Source organism: Neoarius graeffei, chromosome 2 (assembly GCF_027579695.1).
Source record: "Neoarius graeffei isolate fNeoGra1 chromosome 2, fNeoGra1.pri, whole genome shotgun sequence".
Lineage (NCBI taxonomy): Eukaryota > Metazoa > Chordata > Actinopteri > Siluriformes > Ariidae > Neoarius > Neoarius graeffei.
Window position 1 is genome coordinate 116,858,578 of NC_083570.1, and position 12,096 is coordinate 116,870,673.

The 12,096-nt window shown below is 49.9% G+C and overlaps 1 protein-coding gene across 2 annotated transcripts in view; it reads right to left on the reverse strand.

Moving 5' to 3' along the window:
- Positions 1–822: 822 nt before the first annotated feature.
- Positions 823–12,096, reverse strand: part of LOC132882148 (butyrophilin subfamily 1 member A1-like) — a 35,639-nt gene continuing 24,365 nt past the window's right edge. For both annotated transcript variants that reach the window (XM_060915418.1, XM_060915417.1), the window contains 2 exons: positions 5,523–5,564; positions 823–5,362 (listed from right to left, as the gene is read on the reverse strand). In XM_060915418.1, coding sequence (XP_060771401.1) covers positions 5,286–5,362; positions 5,523–5,564 — 119 coding nt within the window. In that variant the 3' untranslated portion in view covers positions 823–5,285. The remainder of the gene's footprint in view (positions 5,363–5,522; positions 5,565–12,096) is intronic.

A 12,096-nucleotide genomic window follows, 5' to 3' on the forward strand; every position in this document is an offset into this window, starting at 1 on the left:
TGGATATCTCCATTTCGACATTAGGTTTACAATTTCACAGAGTTTGATAAAAATGTACAGTCACCCAAGAAAAGTGATACTTTTTCTGTCACATCCATAATGCATCTTTTATTGGCATTTTCTGGCATGCCCTAGATGTACTATGGGAATTGTTCTTGTTCTATCACTTCTCCAGTATGGTACAGCCTTAAAATATGCAACACCTGTTTAAATACTGGGAGACAATAAAACATGCACTGAGTCATTTGTTGCCATTTTGAGTTCAAGTGTCACGTCCATAACGCTGGAATTGCTCACATCTGTTGTGACTAGAGAGTGACCAGACTTGGTTGGATTATAATTTATAACTAGAACAATATGCTCATATCATGAGACTGTCTAACTGAATCATATGGTCTTTCGACTCAAAACTAGAAGTTGTCCAGTGCCCTTCACACAATGAAGTTGAAACTAGGTACTGTTTAGGGAAGTAGGTTACGGACAGAACCGAATGCACATGGAAGCGCACAATCTACTGCGCAAGCGCGAATACCTCGGACACGGTATTGAAACTGCCCCGCACGTAAAAGTTGATCACTCTGAACTTAGTAGCTTATCATCGTTAGCATATTGAGTATGGTCACACACGGACTGGCCATTGGGAGTAGCGGGAGTTTTCCCGGTGGGCCGGTGGTTCAGCGTGGGCCGGCGGAGAAAAAAAAAAAAACAGTTGCGCGCTGGCCTTTAATATGATAAGCAATGTTAACAGTTTATTTAAGAAACTGTTAACATTGCTTATCATATTAAAGGCCAGTGCGCAACTGTTTTTTTTTTTTTCTCTGCCGGCCCACACTGAACCACCAGCCCACCGGGAAAACTCCCGCTACTCCCGATGGCCAGTCCGTGTGTGAGTACGGTGTATGATAAATTGATTGCAGGACTTAATTGTTACCGTGTTCGAAATGACGAGAGCGGCATATGTCAATTTCCCAAATGTTTCCAAATAAATACCCACCTTTCGTGTCATTTCGACGATCACGCCCGACTATAATTGTTTTGAGTATAATATAGTCTCTACATGCAGAAAATGAGTTAGTATCGTCGTGTATCACGATTCATTTTGGCCAGCGATACATATCGTATCGTGGAGAAAGTATCGCGATGCATCGATGCATCGGTGAATCGTTGCACCCCTAGAGCAGACCCATCACTGCAAAGCCTAAGCGAGGCCTCGCTGCAGGCATTTGCTTTCATGTCCAGGGAGCTGGGCAGACTAATGTCATCTTTAACTCTCGCCAGGCGTCAGATATGGTTGGCTCAGTCACCACTCTCAGATACCTGCAGGAGGGCCCTCCGCACTCTCCCAGTGATTCCGGGACAGCTCTTTGGTGCCGCACAGGCACATCGGGGTACACCCCCCCCCCCCGTAGGGGGCGTGGAGGCAGACGTTGACTACTCCACTCCGATGGTCGGACACTTCACCAGTCAACAACTTGCCTACTGGGAAGTGGTAACATCAGACCCCTGGATTATATCCACCCTCTCTCAGGGTTACAGCATACAATTCAGATGACAATCGCTGAGATTTCAAGAGGTCAAAATGAAAGCTCTGGCAGTACGCCAGGAGGTCTTGACCCTCCTGGAAAAGGGGGCCATCGAGCCATTAGATCCACCTTCACAAAACAGTGGGTTTTATTCCACCTATTTCATCATCCCAAAAAAAAAAGGGGGTGGGCTTCGCCCCATACTGGATCTGAGACATTTGAACGACCATCTCAAGGTCTTCAAATTCCGTATGCTGCGCACATCCGATGTTTTAAACAGCATCAGATGGGACAATTGGTTCACAACCATCGATCTGAAGGATGCATACTTCCCAGAATCTTTATGAGATTCGTCGCAGCAGCACTGTCCCTACTTCAGAGCAGGGGACTGCGTATCCTCCCCCTACCTGGATGACTGGTTGATTGGTTCTCAGTCAAGGGTAGACGCGCTCAGCAACCCAGCCGTGCTGGTTTCTCACATCATCAAACTTGGGCTCAGGATGAACCACGCCAAGAGCTCCCTTACACCCAGCCAGAAGACTGTTTTTTCTTGGCCTTCAGCTGGATTCTCAGCTGTTGAAGGCAACCCTGTCTTAGCGACGGGTGAGCGATATTGTCCAACGGCTACATTGCTTCAGGAAGGGACAAACCCTGACCTTCAGGTCTTTCCGGACACTACTAGGTATACTCACCACGGCCTCGTCGGTAGTTCCGTTGGGCCTCCTCACACTCAGGCCTCTACAAATCTGGATGAACAGCCTTGGGTTACATCCACAACATCACAGGCACAGGCCAGTCAGAATCACGGCCAGTTGCTCCTCATGTCTACGTCCATACCCTCTCGCAGAGAAGTAGTCGCCACCGATGCATCACTGATCGACTGGGGCACAGTGTGGCAGTGCAGGGCGTATGGGCCCCACAACAGCAGGGACAACACATCAATGTGTTAGAGCTGTGGGCCGTTTCCTCGCCCTGAAACATTTTCCGTCCGGTTTTAGCGGGTCGGCATGTCCTTATAAAGACCGACAATACATCTGTGGTCTATCATATAAACCACCAAGGCGGCACCGGGTCACTACCTTCCCTGAAAGCTCACTCGACACCTACTGACATGGGCTTACCCTCGTCTGGTGAGCCTGAGGGCAATGCATTCACCAGGAGTGAGGAACACTGCTGCGGATCTTCTGTCACAACAGAACCCTGATCCAGGGGAGTGGAAGCTGCACCCGGAAGTGGTGCAGAGTATTTGGCTGCAATACGGCAGGACAGAGGTGGACCTTTTCGCCTCCCAGGCCACGACACATTGTCCCCTGTGGTTTACACTGAAAGAAACGTCAAGCCCCTTGGGCCAAGATGCACTGGCACACGAGTGGCCACAGCAGCTCCTATATGCTTTCCCACCACTCCCGCTAATTCTGCCCACTCTCGAGAGGATCCTCAAGGAGGGTCACAGGGTGCTGTTGATAGCCCCCTATGGGCCGGGGAGAGTCTGGTTTCCTACCCTGTATGGGTTGCTGCACAAGGAGCCTTGGTGTCTCCCTGCACGGATGGACCTCCTCTCACAGATGGAAGGTCAAATTTGGCATCCGAACCCAGTACGGTTGCAGCTGTGGGTGTGGCCTCTGAAGGGCCCGACCCACTGCTAGCAAAATGTGAGTCGACCATTGTGCGGACCATCCAGTGTTCCCGCGCACCTTCCACCAATGCGCTCTATGCCAATAGGTGGAAGCTCTTTGTAAGTTGGTGCCAAGCACGCCATCAGGAACCGGCATGTTGCTCGATACCGGGGATTCTCAGCTTTTTACAGTCTCATCTGGATGAGGGCCTTGCACCCTCCACCATCAAGGTGTATGTAGCGGCTATATCCGCAATGCACAACAGGGTAGACGGGCTGACTATGGGATCCCACACATGGGTGAGCCACTTTCTTAAAGGTGCTCAGAGCATAAGACCCCCTCAACGCAGTCCAAGACCAGCTTGGGACTTGCCTCTGGTTTTAAGTGCACTGTGTAAACCTGCATTTGAGCCCCTACAGGGGACGGAGCTCAAGTGGCTATCTTTAAAGACAGCCGACGTCATAGCTAAAAGGAATGCTAAGAGAGCGGGTGAGCTACACGCCCTGTCTATCGGCTGGGAGTGCTTACAATGGAGCCCGATGGCACGGGTGTAACATTGTGGCCTAACCCTTCATTTCTGCCCAAGAACTTCTCCTCTTCCCACACCAATCAGCCCCTCAGCCTAGAAGCCTTCAGACCACCACCTGAGGAGAATGTGCAGGGCCAAGATCATGTCCTTCTTTGCCCAGTTCAAGCACTGAGGACATACATTGAAGCGACTGCTGCATTACGACAGTCGGATGCACAGTTTGTGTGTCACACTCGACATAGGCGTGGCCACGCGCTGTCCAAACAGAGAATATCAAACTGGATCGTGGAGGTCATTAGCCATGCCTACACTAGCAGCAGCCTCCCGGTCCCTCCCCACATCCGAGGCCACTCCACTCGGAGTGTGGCTACATCATGGGCGGCTTTACATGGAGTTCCACTCTCTGATATCTGCGCCGCTGCCTCATGGGTCTCAACCTGCACGTTTGCAAGGTTTTATAGGGTTAATGTGGCCATGCACAATCCACTGGCCACAGCCACCCTTTCCAACCATTCGTAGGGTAAATAGGTCTTCCTCGTGACCCTGTTGGTATAAATCATCCAGGTGCTTACAGCACCGCCTCTGGCGGTCAGGAGAAATGAAATAGAACGATGGTTACGTATGTAACCGCGGTTCTATGAAGAGAATGCTTCCGGGGTGAACGCACCTTAAGTACCGGTGCAGTGACATACGTCACCCCCTGTTGCAAGCGACCTTGTTGGTATACACACACTCGAACTGCATGCGCATGATGATGGACATCCAGGTGCTTACAGCACCACCTCTGGCAGTCATCCGAAATTCATAGAACCGCGGTTACATACGTAACCATCGATTTTAAGCATTTTCAGGCTGATTTAAATCACGGGTCAAATTTGACCCGCTAACACTACAGATGTGAACAGCTTTCTAACACATTACAAGGGTTAATCCTCCTCTGCACCCCTGGCGCGTCGACCTGTATTTCGATATCCCAAGTTGAATTAGTAACTTCCATAGTTGTCGGTTAAGTGGCTTCCTTGGCGAACATCGCAATCGTAAAATGGCTAGTAAAGCCGGTTTCGAGTAAACCAAAGTCATTACTAAAGCCTTAATAACTATAAAAACAAACAAAAAACAGTTATTCAAATAAAAAATTAAAAAATTTAACGTATGCAGCCGTTTAGGCGCACCGCTCGAGACCCGGAAGTCACGTGACCAATCATGCAGATTGTTCCATGTGCACACAGAGACAAACAACCATAGACAAAACAAATCAACAACAAATGTAGACACCTCCACTAAAACACATAAGCTAGATACTGGATTAAAGAATAGATAAAGTAGGAAGGGGAAGCCAGCACCTGTTACGAGCTCTGATTTGTATAAAGCTCTTGATCAAACCGAGTCTCTCTCATGTGCTGATATTGTAATGTTTCAGCTTCACAGCTTTATGTGGAGATCAAACAGGAATGTCCTCATGGACCTCACAGAGGTATGGCTGTTAAAAATGTAGAAAACATACACTGAAATCTTCCTTGTTTCTTTTTCCTTTTTCCTAACTGAGTTGATTCTGTACTGTGGCTCTGTTGGGCTCAGAGACATCTCTGTACTCAGAGAGATCACACTGATGTTTCCTCAATGCGAGAAAAGAAAACACACAAGGAGGGAAACGATGAGGATCAGCAGGCGAGGGCAGTTTATTCCAGCTTCACCTGGAGACAGAGAAATACTTTATTCTAAACATCATTATCAAATAAAATCTTAAATGGTACCTTGGTAGAAATGTGATAAACTTTGATCTGATAAAATGTCAAATATAATGGCAGTCCTCATCATTTATATTTATTTAACATTGGTTTGATATTTACTCACCTGATTTAGATTGTGGGTCTTTTTTACTCTCTTCAGGTTTTTCTGTAGAGGAAAAAGGAAAAAAAATGTGAGACAAGTCTCTCGTTCACTTCTCTCTCCTCTACAGTTATAAACATTTCTACTTCATAACTTCAAGAACACTGAAACGCTTATAAATGATACAGTCCAGTGTTTCTCCCAGTCTGATCCTGCATTTTAAATCTATTTTAAGATCTGAGTCAATATGTCCAGGACAGTGAACCTCAAACACAATAATAAATAACACTTAAAAGATAGAACACTATTGTTTGATTATAAAATAACAATTATGTTTTGTATGCATATTTAAATAGAAATGTATAAGTACTATATTTAGTGAGGTTACAGCTAATCAATTTATTCATAAAAAGCTTACACATCATTCATTTACAAAAAAAAAAAAACAAGCAAACAAATGAAAAATACTCCATAACGATGTTTCTCCTGTCATGTTTTTCTGAAATGGAACAGACTTTCCTGGAAAATGATCACGTATTAGTCACACACAGGCAGCCATTTTAAATATCCAATAAATACCTGTGGCTGCACATTTTAAATTAATGCTGCACATTGTCTCGTCTCATCTCGTCTCGTCTTGTCTTCTTCAGCTTTATCCGAGACCGGGTCGCGGAGGCAGCAGTCTAAGCATGGAAGCCCAAACTTCCCTCTCCCCAGACACCTCGGTCAGCTCCTCGGGAAGAACACCGAGGCGTTCCCAGGCCAGCCGAGAGACATAGTCCCTCCAGCGTGTCCTGGGTCTTCCCCGGGGCCTCCTCCCGGGGGGACATGCCTGGAACACCTCCCCAGGGAGGCGTCCAGGAGGCATCCGAAAAAGATGCCCGAGCCACCTCAGCTGGTTCCTCTCGATGTGGAGGAGCAGCGGCTCTACTCCGAGCTCCTCCCGAGTGACTGTGCTTCTCACCCTATCTCTAAGGGAGCGCCCAGCCACCCTGCAAAGGAAACTCATTTCGGCCGCTTGTATCCATGATCTTGTTCTGTCAGTCATTACCCAAAGCTCATGACCATAGGTGAGAGTCGGAACATAGATCGACCGGTAAATTGAGAGCTTCACCTTTTGGCTCAGCTCCTTCTTCACCACGACGGACCGGTAAAGCGACCGCATCACTGCAGAGGCTGCACCGATCCGCCTGTCAATCTCATGCTCCATCCTTCCCTCACTTGTGAACAAGATCCCGAGATACTTAAACTCCTCCACTTGAGGCAGGACTTCTCCACCAACCTGGAGAGGGCAAGCCACCCTTTTCCGGTCGAGAACCATGGCTTCGGACTTGGAGGTGCTGATTCTCATCCCAGCCGCTTCACACTCGACTGCAAACCGCCCCAGTGCATGCTGGAGGTCCTGGTTTGAAGAAGCCAACAGGACAACATCATCCGCAAAAAGCAGAGATGAAATCCTGTGGTTCCCAAACAGGATTCCTTTCAGCCCCTGGCTGCGCCTAGAAATTCTGTCCATAAAAATTATGAACAGAACCGGTGACAAAGGGCAGCCCTGCCGGAGTCCAACATGCACTGGGAACAGGTCTAACTTACTGCCGGCAATGCGAACCAGACTCCTGCTCCGTTCGTACAGCCCTTAGCAAAGAGCCCCGAACCCCATACTCCCAAAGCACCCCCCACAGAATACCATGGGGGGCACGGTCGAATGCCTTCTCCAGATCCACAAAGCACATGTGGACTGGTTGGGCAAACTCCCATGAACCCTCGAGCACCCTATGAAGGGTATAGAGCTGGTCCAGTGTTCCGCGACCAGGACGAAAACCGCATTGTTCCTCCTGGATCCTAGGTTCGACTATTGGTCGAATTCTGCTCTCCAGTACCCTGGAGTAAACTTTCCCCGGGAGGCTAAGAAGTGTGATTCCCCTATAATTGGAGCACACTCTCCGGTCCCCTTTCTTAAAAAGAGGGACCACCACCCCAGTCTGCCACTCCAGAGGAACTGTCCCCGACCGCCACGCGATGTTGCAGAGGTGTGTCAACCAAGACAGCCCCACAACATCCAGAGACTTGAGATACTCAGGGCGGATCTCATCCACCCCGGTGCCTTGCCACCGAGGAGCTTGCAAACCACCTCAGTGACTTCGGCTTGGGTAATGGATGAGTCCACCTCTGAGTCATCAGCCTCAGTCTCCTCAATGGAAGACATGACTGTGGGATTGAGGAGATCCTCAAAGTATTCCTTCCACCGCCTGATAATGTCCCCAGTCGAGGTCAACAGCTCCCCACCCGCACTGTAAACACTGTTGGCAGAGTACTGCTTCCCCCTCCTGAGGCGCCGGACGGTTTGCCAGAATTTCTTCAAGGCCGACCGATAGTCCTTCTCCATGGCCTCCCCGAACTCCTCCCAGTTCCGAGTTTTTGCCTCCGCAACTGCCCGAGCTGCAGCACGCCTGGCCTGCCGATACCCGTCAGCTGCCTCAGGGGTCCCGGAGGTCAACATGGCCCGATAGGACTCCTTCTTCAGCTTGACGGCATCCCTTACTTCCGCTGTCCACCACCGGGTTCGGGGATTGCCGCCACGACAGGCACCGGAGACCTTGCGGCCACAGCTCCAAACAGCTGCGTCCACAATGGAGGTAGAGAACATGGTCCACTCAGACTCAATGTCCCCTGCCTCCCTCGGAAGCTGGGAAAAGCTCTCCCGGAGGTGGGAGTTAAAGACCTCCCCAACAGAGTGCTCGGCCAGACGTTCCCAGCAGACCCTCACCATACGTTTGGGCCTGCCAGGTCTGTCCAGCTTCCTCCTCTGCCAGCGGATCCAACTCACCACCAGGTGGTGATCAGTTGACAGCTCAGCCCCTCTCTTCACCCGACTGTCCAAGACATAGGGCTGGAGATCAGATGAAACGACAACAAAGTCTATCATCGACCTCCGACCTAAGGTGTCCTGGTGCCACGTGCACTTATGGACACCCCTATGCTCGAACATGGTGTTCGTTATGGACAAACCGTGACTAGCACAGAAGTCCAATAACAAAACACCACTCAGGTTCAGATCGGGGAGGCCGTTCCTCCCAACCACGCCCCTCCAGGTGTCACTGTCGTCGCCCACGTGAGCATTGAAGTCCCCCAGTAACACAATGGAGTCCCCAGTCTGAGCACGTCTCAGTACCTCTCCCAGGGACTCCAAGAAGGCCGGATACTCTATACTGCTATTCGGCCCGTAGGCACAAACAACAGCAAGAGCCCTCTCCCCAATCCGAAGGCGCAGAGAGGCGACCCTCTCGTTCACTGGGGTAAACTCCAACACATGGCGGCTGAGTTGGGGAGCTATAAGCAAGCCCACACCAGCCCGCCGCCGCTCAACATGGGCGACTCCAGAGAAGTGGAGAGTCCAGCCCCTCTCGAGGAGCTGGGTTCCAGAGCCCAAGCTGTGCGTGGAGGTGAGCCCGACTATCTCTAGCCGGTACCTCTCAACCTCCAGCACAAGCTCAGGCTCTTTCCCCCCCAGCGAAGTGACATTCCATGTCCCAACAGCTAGCCGCTGTGTCCGGGGATCAGGTCGTCGAGGCCCCTGCCTTCGACTGCCACCCAATCCACACTGCACCAGTCCCCTACTGCTACCTCTGTGGGTGGTGAACCCACAGGAGGTCGGGCCCATGTCACCTCTTCGGGCTGAGCCCGGCCGGGCCCCATGGGCAAAGGCCTAGCCACCAAGCGCTTGCATATGAGCCCCAACCCCAGGCCTGGCTCCAGGGTGGGGCCCCGGCTGCGCCATACCGGGTGATGTCACGGTCCTTGTTGGTTTCTCCGTAAGGGTTTTGGTGAACTGCTCTTGGTCTGGCCTGTCACCTAGGACCTGTCTGCCTTGGGAAACCCTGACAGGGGCATAATGCCCCCGACAACATAGCTCCTAGGATCATTCAAGCACACAAACCCCTCCACCACAATAAGGTGGCAGTTCTAGGAGGGGTAATGCTGCACATTTTAACTTAAATCTGGAGTCTATCCAGTGGGCAGTAAAGTGCAGCACCAACACTGGATGAACATCTAAAATCAAAATGTCAGCAGTAAAACTGACTGCAGTCCCATCTGTAGGATGGATCTTACAAGTGGTCATGAACATTATTGTAAAGGTCCTGTATGGCAGTGAAGTGGATGATGTCCTGCAGCTCCAAAAGCTCCAGAAGTTGACATAAATGTCCATTCTCTACAACAGGGACTAGCTGGTCATACAGAGCAATAAGTTCAGCTCACGTCTCTGTAATTTCTCTTGCCATTTTGTTTTGAGGAAACATCTCTTTGAAAATATCCTCCAGTCTTTGTTGCTTTGGGGAAGTATTTTCTTGAGTGACCTGAGTGAACTCGCTGTATTCCTTCAAATGTTTGACCATACTGGTTGTATTTAAAGTGCCTCTGTTGGTATTTCGTACAGTGCATGTGGCTGTTGTGCTATTTTTGTTTTCTATTTTTGAAACAGTTCCACAATGCAGGTGTTTTATGACACGTGAACTTCTTATAACGTGCTCTACTGTTGCATGCTGTAGAAGTTGTGGACTTAGAGACCGTTACACAAATAAAAGAAAACAAAGCAATGAGGTACAACCCCAAATCAGAAAAAGTTGGGATAGTATGGAAAATGGAAAAAAGAGAAAAGAAAGCATCCATCCATTTTCTTCAGGTTATCTGAGGACAGGTCGCAGTGGCAGCAGTCTAAGCAGGGTATTCCAGGTGTCCCTCTCCCCAGCAACGCTTTCTAGTTCCTCCTGGGGGATCCCAAGGCGCTCCCAGATGAGATATATAATCTCTCCAGCATGTTCTGGGTCTACCTAGAGGTCTCTTCCCAGTTGGATGTGCCCGGAAAACCTTCCCAGGAGGGCATCCAGGAGGCATCCTATTCAGATGTCCGAACCACCTCAGCTGACTCCTTTTGACATGAAGGAGCAGTGGCTCTACTCTGAGATCCCTCCAGATGTCAGAGCTCCTCACCCTATCTCGAAGGGTGAGCCCAGCCACTCTATGGAGAAAGCTCATTTCAGCTGCTTGTATTCGTGATCTCAGTCTTTCAGTCATTGCCCAAAGCTCATGACCATAGGTGAGGGTTGGAATGTAGATTGTCTGGTAAATTGAAAGCTTTGCCTTCCTGCTCAGCTCCCGCTTCACCATGACGGATTGGTACAATCCCAGCATTACTGCTGACGTTGCCCCAATCCACTTGTCCATCTTGCGCTCCATTTTACCATCACTTGTGAACAAGACCCTGAGATACTTGAAGTCCTTCACTTGGGGCAGTAACTCACTCCTAACCCGGAGGGAGCATGCCACCATTTTCCAGCAGAAAACCATGGCCTCAGACTTGGAAGTGCTGATTCTCTTCCCAGCTGTTTCACTTGTGGCTGCAAACCATCCCAGTGCTTGCTGAAGGTCATGCTCTGAAGAAGCCAATAGAACCACATCATCTGCAATAAGCAGAGATGCAATTATGAGGTTCCCAAACTGGACACCTTCCTCACCCCAGCTGCACCTTGAGATCCCATCCATGAATATCACATATAGGATCGGTGACAAGGGGTAGCCTTGGTGGAGTCCAACACCCACTGGAAACATGTTTGACTTTGTGCTGAGAAATCGTACACAGCCCACACTTTGGTTGTACAAGGACTGGATGGCTCATAGCAATGGCCCCAATACTCCATACTCCCACAGTGCCCCCCATAAGAGCCCCTGGGGACATGGTTGTAAGCCTTTTCCAAATCTACAAAACACATGTAGACTGGCTGGTGATACTACCATGAATCCTCCAACAACCCTGCCAAGGTAAAGAACTGGTCCACCGTTCCACGGCCAGAACAGAATCTGCATCGCTCCTCCTGGATCTGAGGTTCGACAATAATTCAGAGCCTCCTTTCTAGCACCCTGGAATAAACTTTCCTGGGGAGGCTGAACAGTGTGATACCCCTATAATTGGAGCACATTCTCCAGTCCCCCTTTTTGAAAAGAGGAACCACCACCCTGGTCTGCCACTCCAAAGGCACTGTACCTGACCTCCACGTGACACTGAAGAGGTGTGTCAGCCAAGAGTGCCCAACAATGTCCAGAGCTTTCAGCATCTTAGGGCAAATCTCATCCACCCCTGCTGCTTTGCCACCAAGGAGCTTCTTGACTGCCTCAATGACCTCTGTCAGAGATATGGGTGAAGCTTCCCCCAAGTCCTCAGACTCCACCTCCTCCATGGAGGACATATAGGATGTGTTCAGGAGTTCCTCAAAGTGCTCCTTCCACTGCTCAACAATATCCCCAGTTCGGGTCAGCAGTTCTCCCCAGCTGTACACAGCCTGAGGCAAGCCCTGCTTCCCTTTCCTGAGTCACTGAATGCTTTGCCATTCCTTCAGGCCAACCGAAAGTCCTTCTCCATGGCCTCCCCAAACTCCTTCTACACCTGGGTTTTTGCTTTGTTATGGCCAATCCATGACGAGCTCAGAAGTCCAACAAAAAACACCACTCGGGTTTAGATCAGGCAGGCCATCCCTCCCAATCACCCCCCTCCATGTTTCTCCATCATTGCCCATGTGAACATTGAAGTCCCCCAGGAGAACTA